At 38.8% G+C, this 17,179-nt stretch overlaps 1 protein-coding gene across 2 annotated transcripts in view; it reads left to right on the top strand.

The window, feature by feature from the left end:
- The window catches only part of ANXA3 (annexin A3), a 46,817-nt gene extending 36,269 nt beyond the window's left edge, over positions 1-10,548 (top strand). Inside the window, exons 10-13 of one of the 2 annotated variants that reach the window (XM_036765358.1) lie at positions 2,018-2,113; positions 5,339-5,397; positions 6,430-6,552; positions 10,016-10,548. In XM_036765358.1, coding sequence (XP_036621253.1) covers positions 2,018-2,113; positions 5,339-5,397; positions 6,430-6,552; positions 10,016-10,075 — 338 coding nt within the window. In that variant the 3' untranslated portion in view covers positions 10,076-10,548. Of the gene's footprint in view, positions 1-2,017; positions 2,114-5,338; positions 5,398-6,429; positions 6,553-8,425; positions 9,696-10,015 lie in introns of those variants that run through there. The other variant, XM_036765357.1, reaches the window with a different exon arrangement.
- Positions 10,549-17,179: the final 6,631 nt, after the last annotated feature.

Genomic DNA, 17,179 nt, shown 5'->3' with positions numbered 1-17,179 from the left:
TTCTTGTCTCCTCCATTGGACTATAAGCTCCTTTTGAGTAGGGACTTTTTGAGTAGGGACACTCATCCTTTTTGTATCCTAAGCACCTATCACAGTGTTTGGCACAGAATTGGTACTTAATGAATACTTGATAGATGGATGGAGTCCATTGTCTATTGGCCAAACTGCTGGCGAAAAGCTTCACTTTGTTTAGGTAGAGAGGTGCGTGGACAGCAGACTGTTCTTTACTGGGACCATACTTAAAGCCTTTCTAGTTGGTAGGGCTTACCACAGCTTATGTTCCCTTAACAGAGCCTTTAAGAACCAATGGTCAGTTCCAAGCCACTGAGATGCTTCTAAGAAGGACTTTTGTGAAGACTATACCTTATGAAATATGTTAAATCCAACCGTGAGGAGAGGTTCCTACCTGGCGGGGTGCAGGGTTCCATTGTCGGCCCTTACTTTCTACCAGTGAGTTCACAGTGGCAAACCTGTTCACAATAGGTGTGACTGCTGACAAATTAAGTTCCAGCCCAGGAATCCAGCTTATGCCTTAAGGAAGGGGGGGACCACAAAAAAGTTGCATGTTGGGTCAGAGTGAACAAGCTCAGTTCTTTGGATACTCACCAGCAAAAGAAGGGGATAATGCATCAATCCCACTTTAATAAGGCACAGGGAGTGCAGAACCAGGTGGTATGGGGATGGCTCATGGAATGGGGTGGAAGAAGGAAGGAGAGGGGCACATAAAGTCATGTAACTGCAGATGAGTCTGGAGCACTTTGGAAACGTGGACCCACAGGAGTGCTTGAGGGGTATGGTTTGGGGGTCCCATTGTTATAGAGTTCTAGTTGGGGAGGATGGCCTAATTCTTATCTGCACCATCTTGGGGTTGGCTCATTATAAATGCTTAGTCCCTTCCCCATTCCCCTTTGCTTTGTAAGGGGAAAGTTTCCATTATGTGCTGGTTGAGAGAATCGCTACTTAACATGAAGAATTCTACCCAATTTTGAATGTCTTTACTTTATAGCGAGGTGGCTGGGGTGCAGTAAACAGCTAGACCTGGACTCAGGAAGACCTGAATTCAAATCCAGCTTCAGAAATTTATTAGCTGTATGACCATGGGCAAGTAACTTCACCTCTGTCTGCCTCAGTTTCCCCATCTGCAAAATGAGTATAATATTAGTACCTACCTCCCAGAGTTGTTGTAAGGCTCAAATGAGGTAATATGTGTAAAAGCATTTATAACCTGGCACAGCGTTGGTTTTTGTTGGTGTCATGCAGTCGTTTCAGTCACTTCTGACTCTTTGTGACCCCACTTGGATAGAGGGTTAGCTTGGTTCCAGTTGTGGCTCTGATACCTTCATTGGTCTTCTTCATATTTGTTCACTTGTTTCCGTTGTGCCTGACTCTTCATGACTCCATTTTGGATTTTCTTGGCAGAGATGCTGCAATGGTTTGCCATTTCCTTCTGCTCATTTTACAGATGAGAAAACTGAGGCAGAAAGGGTTAAGCGACTTACCCAAGGTCACACAACAAGTGTCCGAAGCTAGATTTGAACTCAGGAAGATGAGTCTTCCTGACTCCATGCCTGGCACTCTATGCACTGTGGCGCCACCTAGTGGTGCAGAGTGGATATTATCTATCTATATAAATCCTTTCCCCCTTCCTCTCTCACTGTGTACATAACATCTCCTGTTAACGTGCTACACTTTAAAACAACATGAAGTCAAATATACTCATTGTACTTTTCTTTAACCTTTCCAGCTAATCTTAGTAAATAGCCTTAGGAAAGTTTTCTCCTTGAAAAAATGTCGTTAGAATTTTGCCTCCTGATCTTTTCCGGAAAGAAAATGTTAAATGATTGTAGATGCTGATGGCTTAGGAAGCAGTTGTGGCAGTTGGCTGCTGTTGCACTTTGTCTGGTGCTGATGAGACTAATAATGGTAATGACTTGTAGTTTTCCAGCTAACCTTCGTGATGACTGGTTACTGTGCACCTGCCTTTGCTTATTTATTTAGTAATTTGGTTATTTTTTAGCATTTGAAGAATACAGAAATATCAGCCAAAAGGACATTGAGGACAGCATTAAGGGAGAGCTGTCAGGTCATTTTGAAGATTTACTGTTGGCTATAGGTAAGCTCTTGGCATTTGCCCCGCTCCTTTGTACTTATTTTAAAATTATCTTTAAAAGCTGTTTATTTTGTCTTATCTCTCCCTTAAGAGTGGGGGGTAGTAAGCTAGTTTGTGTCAGGAACCCCTTTGCCAATCTGGGGAAGCCCATGGACCTCTTCTCTGAAAAAATGTTTTTAAATGCACAAAGTAAAATATATAGGATTACAAAAGAAACAAATTATACTGAAATGCAGTGATATATTTGAAATTGTACAAATTGTACAAAGTAGATTTGCAGTTTCATATGCAATCATCTTTTTTATTGTACTATGTTATGGCTTGTTTTATTCCATAAATTTACAATAAAATAAAATAAATGCAGTTATTAAAATGCTTTTTAAAATAAATGTACAGATTTTAGTTTAAGGACCTTTGTTTTAGATTGTAAGTGTCTTAAGATCTGGGATTATTTCTTCTCTCTTTTCCTTCTGTTCCTCCGTTGGTAGGTACGTGGGAAAGATGGCAAGAAGGAAGGGAGGGAGGGAGAGAGGAAGGAGGAAGGAAGAGAGAGAGGAAGAAACAGAGAAAGAAGGGAAGAAGAAAAGAAGGAAGGAAGGGAGGGAGGAAGGAAGGAGGCAGGGAAGAAGGAAAGGAGGGAAAGAGGAAGAAAGAAAGGAAAGCAAGAAAAAAGGGAGGAAGGAAAGGAGGGAAATAGGAAGAAAGAAATAAGGGAGGAAGGAAGGAAGGAAAGGAGAAAAGGAGGAGAGAAGAATTTATTCAATGCTTATTTTGTGTCAGTCACTGTACTAGGTCAGTCTCTTCATTTATGGCTGAAGAAACCAAGGCCAAGAGGGGTGAAATAATCTCTCCAGGGTAACACAAGTAGTAGACAGTAAGGTCTGGATCTGAATCAAGTACCTCAGGCTACAAATCCAGGCCTTCTATCAGGCCACTATTTGTGAATTTTTTTCTTTTTTTCTTAATTCTTGCCACAGTTAGCTATTTGTTTCTCAGCTTATCGTTGCTAAGCAGTAAGATTAAAAGAACTAGGGTGAAATGCTGATGAATTCTGGGAAAACAAACATTCTTAAGAATGTCTTAATTTTAAGGAAAAGATGGGGAAGAAAGAGCCAAGAATTCAAATGTGGATAGGCAAAGGGCGAGGTAAGTATGAAATGTCATTGAGTAGTTTGACTTAACTGGGTACCTCAGATTTATCTTGAGCAAAACTTATAAGATTTGTGAAAAAAATTAAGGCCACTAAAATTTGTTATGACTTGGGACCTTGGACTTGGAGCTGAGAAGGAACATTGACTCATAATTGAGTCCAACCCCTCGTGTGACAGATAGGGACACTGAGTGTCTGAGTGAAGAAGGAATTTAACCATTATCCCAAATTGCCTTGGATGAAGGAGACAGTTTGCATACTTATCCTGGGTCTGTGGTGTTTGTCATTTTGTTGGACAAGAGAAACAGACCTTAGAATGACTGATTTAAAACCCAAGTAGCTTCACCCCATCAGTTTTGTGAAATCCAGAAAGTCACTTTTGAGATTGTCTAATCATGTGAGCTGCGTTCCCTGACTTATGTCTAATGGAGACACTCCAGTGATTAACTGTAACAAATGTAGGATTTCTCTGTTCTACAAGACAAATGACTCCAAGGGGAGAATATAGCCATCTAACCACAAAGGCAAAGAAATATACCTTTGAAACAAGAACAAACTGGTAACCAATAAAGGCTGGATGATATTTCATTTTAAGACAGAACTGTTTCTGTTGTAGACACTGGCTTATGCTCTCTTAGTAAGATTCATGGAACATTGGGTCTCTTTATGCTAAATACTATATCTGAAAGGGTAGGGAAGACACATATATTTTAAAACCTAAGAGTGGATTAAGTTTCAGGAGATCTGGGTTTGAATCCTGATTTATCCCTTCCTACATCTGTGACTTTCCTTATTTGTCACATGAAGTGTCTGATGATGATCCGTGGACCTACATCCTCACAAATTTTAGCGGATTTAATTTTTTTTTTGTTTAATTTACCTATTAGTCTTTATTCTAGAAAATTGTCAATATGGTTGTTACTTGGTACTACAGACTTACAGATGAATTTTAGAGAGGAGAAAACAGACTTAATGAGAGGGTAAGGGATTTGCCCAAGGTCACAAAGGCAAATAAGGGGCAGAAGGCACAATTAGAATTCAAAGTCCTCTGACTCCAAATACAGTATTCTTTTTTTAAGTAGGTTTTTTTTTTGGCAATTTCTTGCAAGTTTTGCTCAAGATAAGTTTGAGGGACCCATTAAGTCGTACTACTTTATGCCATTTCATAGTTACCTTGCCCTTCCCCTATCCACATTGGAATTCTTAGTTCTTTTCTCCCAATCTTTTCTTTACATCTCTTGTAAAAATCAAAATAAGTCTTACTTTTCTCCCAGCATATTTACTTTCTTCATGTAATTATAGGAGAATTATGCTTCCTGATCCTGAACTGCTCCTCAGAATTCATTAACTACAAAATCTATTCAGTGCTCAGCAGATCAGATTTTTAATATTTCAAGAGTAAAAATGTCTTGTAATAAATAATGGATTTATTTCTAGCAGGATTTGATGTTACTTATGATTTCATTGTTATTCAGGGGGAATTCATTTCTTCTTATTTTTGCCCATTTTATTTTTCATAGTTGTCTCTGCTGCATATAAGATGAAGAGATGGAGACTATGGTATTTTTCAGATGACTAGTTCCAGAGCTAAACTAATTATTGTATCCTCTTTATAAATACAAATTGTATCATTTAAAATAATGTTGCTAGTGGAAAGTATGGTTTTAAATTCAATTGCTAGATCATATCTTGCCCAGTGAGCTATTTGGATGTACACCTTTTAGCTGTTTATCCCAAGAAGATTGCTTTAATGGAAAACTATGACACCTTTGGGAGTATAATCAAGGCAAACCCAGGTGACTGATGCCTTGGCATAATAAAGAACACTGAGTCCATGTCTTTCATAATAAACGACCCAAGGACATTGGACTGACTTTGGTAAATAGCATTTACCAAATGCTCCTGGTCTGTGTGGCTGATGAGGGTCCACATAAATGGGTCTAGGTAGATTTTGGGAGTGGCTTCGAGCATAGACCTTTCCTAGTTGTATACAGGTTGGCTCCTAAAAGTCTTCGGAAAGCGTTATTGTAGATTAAGCTTGTTTACAAATTGAACCTTATTTTGCTTTTTTAAAACAGTTAATTGCGTGAAGAACACACCTGCCTTTTTAGCTGAAAGACTGCATAAGGCTTTGAAGGTTGGTCTCTAATTTAATCCTGTGTTTGGCTTCCTGAAAAGAGGAGAGAAGAGAAGGAGGGAGAAATAGTAGCAGTACAACTGTGGAATTCCATTGACAGGATTTTACATTTATTTCATGTTTGAATTAAGTTGTCTTTCCCATAGTTAACTCGTTAGCATCTGTTAACTAGGTAGAAATGGGAGGGGGAGTCATTATACCCAATTCCTCTGTGTGTGTGTGTGTGTGTGTGTGTGTGTGTGTGTCTGTATATACACACATATGTGTGTTTACATCAATTGCTATAAATGCAAAAATTAAAGTCCTAAGAAATGATACACTTCAAATATAGTGAGGATGAAAGGTTTATTTTCCTTTCATCTACCCACTTTCTGACTTGGCCCATTGTTCCCTGCTGCTTCTTGCTCAGCAAACTGTAATGAGAAATGTGAGCTCTGCCAGAAATGCTGTAGGAGCCTCAGTTTGAAGGGTCTCAGGAGTCCATCTAGTCAGACCCACTCAATTTAATAGAGGAGGAAACTGAGTCCCAGGGAGTTGAAGTGGTTTGGTAAGAAGGTTATACAAGTCATTTTATTGATTACAATACAAATACAATAAACAATAATTAAGAACCTACTATGTGTCAAGCATTGTGCTAAGCACTGGGGATACAAGTAAGGAAAAGAAAGATAGTCCCTGCCCTCAAAAAGCTTGTAGTCTAATGGAGGACAGCACACAAAAGAAAACTAAAAAGTAAAGCAGGTGGGGGCGGGGAGGGAGATATAATGAGGTGGAGTCCAATCCAAGGCTCACAGCTGGTTGGAAATAAAGAGATGGCTGATCTTCTGAGTCCTCTTAATATGGAGACCTTGAGGAGAACATCAGAGGAAGGATCTGAACCCAGATTGTCTCCCTCCAGAGTTCATGCTTGTTCCATGGAAGTTAGGTATCCTGGTGATTCAGTATCTTTAGCAAATTTATTTCTTCTCCAGATAGATGAGCATACATGTTGGTCTTCTGTTCAGCAATATTCACATCTATATTTGCTGACAGGGCGCTGGCACTGATGAATTGACTCTCAATCGAATAATGGTTTCCAGATCAGAAATTGACCTTTTGGATATTCGAGTAGAGTACAAGAAGCGATACGGGTGCTCCCTCTATTCAGCCATTAAGGTGAGATTTTGACAACGTTTGAAAATATATGGATTTAAATTTTTTTTTCAACATTTTTCAATTCCAAATCTGCCCTTCCTTTAGAGAGTTCTTCCTGATAACAAAGAGTAAAAAAGACTGAGAGAGAAAAAAACCCAATTCAACTAATCACCTGAGTCTGACAGTATATGCAATATTCCTTATTCCTGCAAAGGAAATAGGGAGGTGCATTTTCATTTTATTAATTATTAAAATTACTAAGTGTTTAATCTGGGTTTAGTTGTTTTTTTTTTTCTATTTATGTTGTATTATTTTCCTGGTTCTTCACCAAAACTTTTTATTTTTTTAATAAAGAAATTCTCCTTGCCTCTTTTTTTTAAACCTCTCTGAATCCTGCGAAGAAGAAACTTAGATTTTGTTCCCCATATTAGTGTGTGAACTTATGGTCTCTGAGCTTTCAGTAGTAAAGTTCCAGTTTCTGAACTGGAGCTCCAACTAAGGGAGACCTTTACTTAGTGGAAAGGGTCCCTCTGGAGCAGAGGAGAATCAGTGAGAGCCCAGAGTGATGATATCAGGGTTCTATATAAAGGGGAACTTCCAAGTTGTTCTGGAGCCAAAACAGAGTTGGTCCATTCTCTTACACTTTATACTATTACACTGTATGTACAATTCGATGCAATATATGCACAGTCCTTCACAAACCTTAAGGCACTATATGTTAGAGCTCTTATGATTGTTATAATCACTGTTGTCGCTATCATCATCATCGTCATCATCATCATGATACTTACAATAATGATCCTGTGCATCCTGCAGTATTCTTAGGGAGCAATCAATTCATAAACATTCATTAAACATCTACTATGTACCAGGCACTGTGCTAAGCAAAGAAATATTTAAGTAGATTTGCTCTCGTGTACTTCCTAATTCAAGTCAAGTCAATTAAATTCAACAAATATTCGTTAAGCTCGTGTTATGTGCAAGTGAGCCCCTAGGTAGCACAGTGGATAGAGTGCCAGGCCTGGAGTCAAGAAGACTTATCTTCCTGAGTTCAAATCTGGCCTCAGACACTTACTAGCTGTATGTCCCTGGGCAAGTCACTTACCCCTGTTTGCCTCAGTTTCCTCATCTGTAAAATGAGCTAGAGAAGGAAATGGCAAACCACCCCAGTATCTTTGGCAAGAAAACCCCAAATGGGATCATGGAGAGTCAGACATGACTGAAAAACAACTGAAGAACATGTGTAAGTACCTACTTTGTGAAAGGTGTATCCTCAGTATACAAGACAAAAATGAACTAGTCCACCACAGGAAGCTTAAATTCTACTTGGGGGATACAACATATATGTCATTTTAGAAACAACATTTTAGAAGGCAGAAGGTATTAGTGGGTGTAGGTATATGAGGATCAGGATGCTAACCAGGGGCCTTCAAGGAGGAGGTGCCACCTGAAATGATCCCTGAAAGATGCTAGGGATTCTGAAAGAAGGAAGTGAGGATGGAATGATTCTAGGCATGGGGGAATAGCTTCTGCAAAGGTGAGCATTCAAACCCAAGTCCTCAAACTCCTAATCCAGCTCACTCTTCACTTTGCCTCAGTGCCTCCCTTATATATGTATACATGTTGTTTCCCTAGATAAAATGCAAGTAACCTAAAGGCAGACTTTTTTGTTTTTTGTCTTTGTATTTGCAACATCTAGAACAGTGCTCAGCACATAGTAGGTGCTTAATAAATGCTGATTGACTGATTGGTTGATTCTAAGTTTTGCTCATGCCTAGCATGCTTTCAACAACACATTGGTTTTTTTCCAGTATTGAGTGTTTTTCTAAGAATAAATGATGGCATAAGGCATTGGGGAAGAAAACAAATGCGTAATGTTTTATTTCCTCCTTAGCACCCTGATGCAAAAGGACCAGTATTGGCTTTTTTTTCACTGAAATCCTTTACAAGGCACTGAAAAATTGCTCAGCTGCTTCTAATTCAAGAGAAACTTTACCATGTAGAAAAAGGAAATGATAATAAAAGGCAATGAAGAACAACCTGAAATGAATAATGAATCTGCCCAAAGCAAACCTGTGCACTACCATGAGGAGTCATTCTAATCCAATTACACATGTTAATGATTTTATGACATCTCTGTCCTTGCCCCATTTCTACCGAATTTCTCCACTTTTCTCCTTTCTGTTGGAAGCATTGCAATTATACAACTTGTCAAATAAGATTTTCACCCATTGGTTTAACCTACAATAAAATAAAAATCACAGAGGACTTCAAGACAAACCAAGATGAGGTTTTTCCCAGATAAAACCTTGCATTATAACAAATCTAATATCATTTTGGAACCAGAATGTTTTGGGATGATTTTAGAAGAAAGAGACTCAGAAATTTGCTTATAGAAGATGCTGTGGGGACTAGTTCATTCCCATTTCTCTCTCCAATTAAAAAGATTAGTATCTTTTATTTTTTCATCACTGTCATCTCAAAAGGTGTTCCACTCTGCTCTCTTATCATGCCTTATAACAAAGAATAAAAAAGAGGGGAGAAAAAAAACAAGTCACTAAAACTAACCAACACATCAGCTCTGAAGTGCTCAACATCCATGGTCTGTCTCCCGTCTTCATAAAGGGTTCCTCCCCATATTTTAAAGACTATCAATTCTATATTAAAACTAAGAATGGCCAAAGAATTATAATAGTACATTGACTGTCAGTTTCAGAAGGGACATTAGACATCATATAATTCAATCTTTGTGTAATATAGATGAGGAAATAGATTCAGAGAAGTAAAATAACCTGTACCAGGCACACCACTAGGAATGGAAAGATCTGAGCTGCCATGAGTAGCCAAGTCTCCTGAGTACTTGGCTTTTTTTCCATCTTTTTTTTCTTGTCTTTTTTTCCCCACCACAGTATTTTGTCCTCAATTTTACAGAATTGTATTGTTAACATTATTTTTAGAAAGATTGAATATATTATCTATGTAGCCCAAGAAGCTATTATACACATGCAATATATGAACATTTGAAGTAATTAACATCAATTATAATAAATAGTCTCTGGTTATAGAATACTCATAACAGAGGGTTCAGAAGGCAGAATTATGTCCATAGTTTATTAAATTGGTCCCTGTTAATGCATTTTCCAAACAGTCTCCCTTAGATACAGGATTCTGATTGATGCCATCAACATAAGCTTCTTGAGGTCCGGGATTTGTTTCATTTTTGTTTTTATAATCCCAGTGCCTAGTGCTGGAGTGTGCACATGCACACACACACACACACACACACACACACAATCACCTAATAAACACTTTGTTGCTGTTGATAACAAAAAAAGAAAAGAAAAAAAAACAGTCACCCTTATACCATGAAGAATCATACCTTTTCCCAAAGATTGAGTCTTTTGCTTTTGGTTTGAAAAATCCTCTTTTATTAAATATATTGTCTTTGTTTCACATCCCACCTGGCCCCGCTTTGTCCTTGTAGTCGGATACTTCTGGGGACTATGAGATTGCCCTCCTGAAGATCTGTGGTGAAGATGACTGAGGAAAGAGAATCTCCAAGTGCCTCTCATCTTCCTGTGATATAGCTCACTATCTACTGTTAACTGTTTTTGTAGAGCCAGCAAGTGCACAAGTCATTGGAAATAACTTGTTTTCTTAATTATAATTTTTATTGTTTCATAATAAATAAAGCCTTGCTTGTAGTATACCTCATATATCATATAACTGTTTCTTAAAATGTGTTTTAAAATAAGAGTTAGATCAAATCATTCCAAAATGGACATCTGCCTGGGAAGTAGGAATTAAATACAGTGTTCGGAAAAGCATTTGGAAAAATTCGGGGCAATAAAAGTTTCCTTATCACTAAAGATCATTTGTCTTAGTTTAGCTTTCATCAAAATTGTTAAGCGATTCCTGCTAGAAAAAATTTGGAAAAAAAAAAGCATTGTGTTGTAAAATGATTAATGCTGGAAACAGTCTACTAGTACGAAAAAAATAAAAGGTGATCTGGCTCAACCTGATTCCTGTGAAGTGCTGGCGGGGATATGGGAATGGTAGAAAACCATTTTAATTTGACCTTCAGCAAGCATTGTCTAAATTATGCAATTAATTGTTTCCATTAAGAACTGTGTTCATTCATTGTAGCTGTTTTATGCTAAATAGAGTTTCCCCAGGATAAGAGTTTAGAACTCTTGTTCATCCCTCTTTCTCCCTAATGATTTGGCCAAAAAGAATTTATTTGAAAAAATCCCACATAGGGATTTGTAGTTCAGAGCACATCCCTTTTAGTTCAGACAGAGATTTGGATAATTTTGATGGTAGATCTGGGAGGTAGATTTGAGTCATGTCCAAGAGTTTTCAAAAGGGGGAACACAGTCTGTGGGAGGAAAAACAGAGAAGTAGGAGCTAGGACTACTAGCTGAGTTCCCCAGCAGATGCAGCCATTGTGGAATCCTCAGCATTGCCCCTCTTCCCCTCCCCATCTCGCAGCACTGGGACCTATGAGAAATGACATCTGAAAGGTATGAGAGATGTATGATGGGGTGGACGGGTGGAGAGAGAGACAGACAGAGAAAGAGAGAGACAGAGAAGGGGAGTGGAGCTAAACTTTGGCAGAGATAGAAGACATGATGGGCTACCAGGTAGCCCAGAGGTATCAGCCAGTTGTAATCTCCCATTCAAGGGTTGAGGAAAAGTTATAATAATAGGTACTATTATGTACTCTATTCTTTTTATCTAAGATGTTTCTTTTATTCTGGTTTCGTCTCATATAGAAACCCATGGTTAGTCATAAAGACTTACGTTGCATTTCTCGAAACTTTTTTTCTCTTGAGAAAAAAGGAATAGAGGAAGTCAGGCATTAGCTAGAAATAAACAAAATTTAGATTAGGTCAGGGACCTAAACCTTTGGGTAAATGTTAGGAATTTTCCTAAGAGTCTGAACTGTTACAATCATAATTAAATTCCATAAAGTAACAGAAAAGGAGGCCATGTGGACTTGAGGCCACCATATTGTACCTAAGCAAGAAGCAAGCTAAATGTTGCGATACGGTTTGCCTATTAAATCTCCACTATCTTTCATGAAGGAGGAAGGAGGCAGGTAATCTGGCTTCCCACTTTATCATTCCACTGAAAATGCTCTCTCCAAAGTTACCAATGATCTCTCATTTCCAAATCCAATGACCTTTTCTTTTTCCGTTTTAGTTTGTAATGCTTCTTTAAAATCACCTTTTCACATTTTTTTTAGTTTGAGTTCCAAATTCTCTCCCTCCCTCACCCAATGACCTTTTCTCAGTCCTCATTCTCCTTGAACTGTCTGTACTGTTGACATTGTTGATAACCCTCTCCTCTCTAGGTGGTTGGGACAGCACTCCCTCCCTCCTAGCTCTTCCCCTACCTATCTGACTGCTCTTCTATCTCCTTGGCTGGATCCTCTTCCAGATCAACCTTTCAACTGTAGATTTCCCTCAGGGTTTGATCCTGGGCCCTTTGCTCTTCTCTATCTATATTACTCCACTTTGTGATTTCATCAGCTCTCGTAGATTTAATTACCATCTCTATGCTGATGATTCTCAAATATACTTTTCTTGCCCCAAACTCTGTGCTGCCCTCCAATCTCACATCTCCAACTGGCTTTCAGATATCTCAAACTGGATATCCAGTAGACATCTTAAACACAATATATCTAAAATGGAATTCATTATCCCCTTAACCTCATTATTCCCTTAACCTCATCCCACCTTGTACCTTCCCTATTACTGTAAAAGACAACATCATCCTCTCAGTTCCTCAGCTCACAGCCCAGGAGTCATCCTAGATTTCTCACTATCTCTGAACCTCGCCCCCCTCGCCTATCCCTCGCCCCCCATATTCAATATGTTGCCAAAGCCAGTAGATTCCACTTTTGCAACATCTCTTTTTTTCAAATCTCTTTTTAAAAAATATTTTAGATAAACGCTAAAACTTACATATGTAAGAAAAGAAAAACATTATAAGCTTGAATATTAAACTTAAATATAAAATAAGAAAAGAAAAAACATGTCATGTGCACAGCAGAACATAGGAAAGGATTCAGAATATATAGCAATTACTTATTTCAAGAAAGCCTATGTATAAAATACTGTGCATTATGTTGAAAACTGTGCATCTTTGCTTCCTTGAAGGTTTTCTTTTGTTCTCTGCTGTGTACTTTTTACTTTGTTCTTTTTGCCCCCTTTCTTCCCCCTACCTGCCACCTCAAGGTTGCAATTAAACATACTTTCCCTAAGAGATTCTACTCCTAATCTTGTTTTTATGTTTGTACATATCTCTTTTCCTATCTCTTATCTGCTATCTTGCCCTCCTATTACTTAACCTACCCCCTCCAGCAATCTCTCCTTTAACTTCCCATTCCCCTAAATCTAAAGACCCTTCTATATCTCCCTTTTAACCTGTCACCTCATCCTTCCCTCTAAAGATCCCTCCTTTATCCTATCCCTTAGAGTTTTATTTCTTTCTAATTTTAGAAGACTTATACTCTTCTAGATGTATATGTATTTTCCCTTCTTAAACCCATTCCTGATGAAAGTGGGTTTCCAGAACTAACAGCCCCCTTCCCCCGTATAATTCCTCTGTATAGGTTTTTCTTCTTGCACCTCATTTGTGTAAGATAATTACTTTGTTCTTGAATGGTTTTACTTTTTGAAGACTATCATACTCTGGTCTACCCCAATCTTTCTTATAAGCTAACTAATTGCTAGTAGCAATATTAGATATAGGTTTTACATTTTCCATGCATAAAAGGTGAACTGTAATTGGTCATTGTAATGTACCTTATATTTCTCTTGACTCTTCTATTGAGTTCAGGGTTTTGGTTGTTTTTTTTTTAACAGAATCCTGGAAGTCTGACAATTGATCGAATGTCTATTTTTTTAATTCAGAATTATGCTTTGCTTTGCTGGGTATGAGATTTTCAGCTGGAGGCCCAATTCCTTTGCTCTTTGCCATATAGTGTTCCCAGACCTGCGATCTTTTAATGTCGCCAACACTAGGTCTTGTGTGATTCTAATTGTGATACTGATTGGGTGCTTGGGTGCCTGCGCTTGGACCCTAATTCTAATATTTCTCCTTAGCCTCTGCTTGGGTGCCTGTGCTTGGACCCCAGTTCCAAAAGCACATCTCTCCCTAGCCTCAAAATATTGTCTCAGGCAGTTCCTCTCCAGTTCAAGGGCAGCATGCCCTAGCAAAATACTTCTCTCTTCTCCTGATACTGCAGCCAGCTGTACCTATGAAATTTATTAGTTTGGACTCCCTATGTATGTGCTGAACTGGCTGTGTACTGGGGCATAAAGATATTTACTACTCATTGGCCTACCATGTACATGCTAGACCCAGACATATGTATACTCCCTTACATTCATCTTATCTAACAGACAATCTAACAAGACATTGATGGAAGCAGCCTGGATATTTCCAATCAGCCCTCATTGTTAGTTGACTTAGTGACATTTCACACCAAAAACTACACCTCCAGGTAGCCCCCCCCCCCACCAGGCTATTTCCCAGTGAACTCTGGGTAAGATACCTGTGCAGTTGATACAAAAAGTTCATGTTCCTTTAAGAACTGACCACCCCTTAATCCCACCCCAAAACACCTAATTGACATATTTGGCACATGTTTCATCCCAAAATCTCCTATAAAAACTTTACCTGCAGCCCTGTAAGGTTGCACGTTCCCTAAGAATTCTTGCCCATTGAAAAGCGTAATAAATCTTTGCCACCTTGACTTGAAGAATGCTTGGGTCCGCGAATTCATTCCAGATGTCCCCGACCCTCTCTAGTACTCAGGTCTTTGAGGGGTACTCTCCCTCAACTACCCTGTCTGGGAACTCCAGTCTTGGGGTTCCTGGACCTCATCTCCCCAACCCTCAACAGTACTGTCATATGTAAATTGTTTTTTGCTCATAGTATTTTGTCCTTCATCTGGAGGTTTTGGAATTTAACTATAATATTCCTGTGATTTTTCCTCATAGGATCTCTTTCAGATGGTGATTGGTGGATTTTTTCTATTCCTACTTTCCCCTCCTGTTCTAATGTGTCAGGACAATTTCCTTTAATTATTTCTTGTATTATTGTATCAAAATTATTTTTCTGATCAGAACTTTCAGGTAATCCAATTCTTATGTTTTATCTTCTTGATCTGTTCTCTAGATCTGTTGTTTTTCTTATGAGATGTTTCACATTCTCTTCTATTTTTTCATTTTTTATATTTTGTTTTTTATTTCTTCATCTCTTATAACTTCACTGGCTTCCCCTTGCCCAAGTCTGATTTTCAAGGCGTCATTTTCTTCCTTAAGATTCTGGATTGCCTTTTCTAATTGGGTCACTTTCTTGTCATAATCTTGTTTTTCTTGTATTATTCTTATTTTTCTTTTTAATTTTTCCTCAATCTCTCTCATTTGATTTTTAAAGTCTTTTTAAAAGTTCTTCTATGAATTCTTTTTGGGCAGGTGACCATTTGACATTACTCCTTGGGACAGAAGGGGTCTTCTTTGCAACAATGTCCTCCTCTGAAGGTGAACCCCCCTCTTCTGTATTCCCATAATAACTTTCTATGGTTGGATTCTTTCTCCTTTGCTTGTGCATTTTTTGTAGTAATAGCTTAATTTTAATTAATAATATATTAATAATAATAGTAATAGCAATCACCTCTATCCCTGGAGTATGGAGGATAACACCTTTTGGCTCAGATCTTCAGTTCTCCCCTCTAGTCTGGAACCAAAGCTAACCCTCCAACCTCCAGTAAGTGCCCATAGTCAGTGGCATCCCCCACCCCACTGCTTCTGCACTCCCCTGGTGCATGTTCTTTCCTTCCCACCCCCACCACTTTCTGTTCCCTGCAGCATAGCTGGGTCTGGCGTTCCTGGTCAGCAGAGGTTCTCTCAATATTCCCCAGGTCAGACGCCCAACTCCCCTCACTGTCCCCAGGGGTTAAAGTTCCTGTGGCTGGGGCCGCCTCCCAGCCCAGCCACACCCAGGGCTTGCCACTTGTTTAAGCAGCTTGCCTCTGGTTGTTAAAGCAGACCTAGCCTGCAGGTGTTTACTATTCACAGGTTGAAATCTGGTCCTGGGGTTTTTCTTCAGGTCTCCCAAGAGGACCTCAGTTCTGCCCCTACTCTTATCCATTCTCAGGGCTCTATGTCTGCCCAGAGGCGCTATTTCATCTCTTTTGTGGAGAAAAATCTTGAGAGCCTGAAATTTTCTGACTTACTCCACCATCTTCCCAGAATCCTTTCCCCTCAAATCTTTCTTTAAAAAATAAAATTAAACATTCATTTAAAAAAGTTTTCAATTGCAAATTCTCTTCCTTCCTTAAACCCCTCTCCTACCCATTAAGGGAGAAAATAATGTGATAACTCTTATACATGTGAATTATGCAAAATATTTTTCCATGTTAGTCACATCTCTTGAATATAACCATTCTTTTCTCTGACATCGCCACCATTCTAGGGCAGGCCCTCATCACCCCATGCCTGGATTGTTGCAGTTGACTGTGGGTGGGTTGGCCTTAAGTCTCTCCTCACTCCAATCCATCCCCTGACCAACCACTAAAGTAATTTTCCTAAAGCACAGATCTAACCATGTCACCCCTTTACTTAATAAGATCCAATGGCTTCCTATTGCCTCTATGATCAAACATAAAATGCTCTGTTTGGCATTCAAAACCCTTCATAATCTTAACCCCTCTAGTCTTCTTACATCTTACTCCTTGCCAGGCACTCTTTAATTCAGTGATATTGGTTCCTGGCTGTTCCATGAAGAAGACATTCCATCTCTCAACTCCGGGCATTCTCTTTGGCTTTTCTCCATGTGTGGGATTTTCTTCCTTTTCCACTCTGACTCCTGACCTCCCTGGTTTCCTTTAGGTCTTAACTAAAATCCTGTCTTTTTACTGGAAGACTTCCCTAGCCTTAATTAATTCTAGTGCCCTCTAATCCACACAATGCCCCACCAGATTCCAAAGAACTCAAGATAAGACATGCTACTCACCTCCTAACAGAGATGATGGACTCAGGATGTGGACTGAGACATAATTTTTGGACATGGCTAATACAAGGCCTTTGTTTTGTTTTTCTTTCTTTTTTTTTGATTAGGAGAGGTGGAGAAGTGTGGAGAAGAAGGCAAGAAGGTAGATTCTCATCAGTTGAAAAAAGTAAAATTAAGTTTAAAAAGGAGGGTATAGATTGAATGTAACTAGGATTAGAAAGGAAACCATTAACTGAAAAAAAATCTTTAAAGTAAGAGGAAAAAAGTGCCCAGGAAGGATCTTTTGGGGGTCATACATGGATGATTATCCAGCAAAGGACATTTTGAAGGATCAGACAAGTATGAGGAGACATAGGAGGAAACAGTGTCACAAAAATATAAGAGAGTATCCAAGAAGAGGCAGTGGCCAACAGTTGGTCTAAGTTCTGTGAAGCTAAAAAGGATGTAGACTTAGATAAAATCACTAGAATTGGCTTTGAGATCTTTGGTAACTAGAGAGAGTTTTAGTTGAGTGGAATCACATTGCAACGGGTTGAAAAGTGTTTGTGTATACTCACATGAGGAGATCCAGGAACTAGAGAATGGAAGTGTGGAGAGCATTTGGGTGAAGATCAATGGATGA

This window comes from Trichosurus vulpecula, chromosome 6 (genome assembly GCF_011100635.1).
Source record: "Trichosurus vulpecula isolate mTriVul1 chromosome 6, mTriVul1.pri, whole genome shotgun sequence".
NCBI classification, from domain to species: domain Eukaryota; kingdom Metazoa; phylum Chordata; class Mammalia; order Diprotodontia; family Phalangeridae; genus Trichosurus; species Trichosurus vulpecula.
This window is presented reverse-complemented; position numbering and strand designations above follow the sequence as displayed.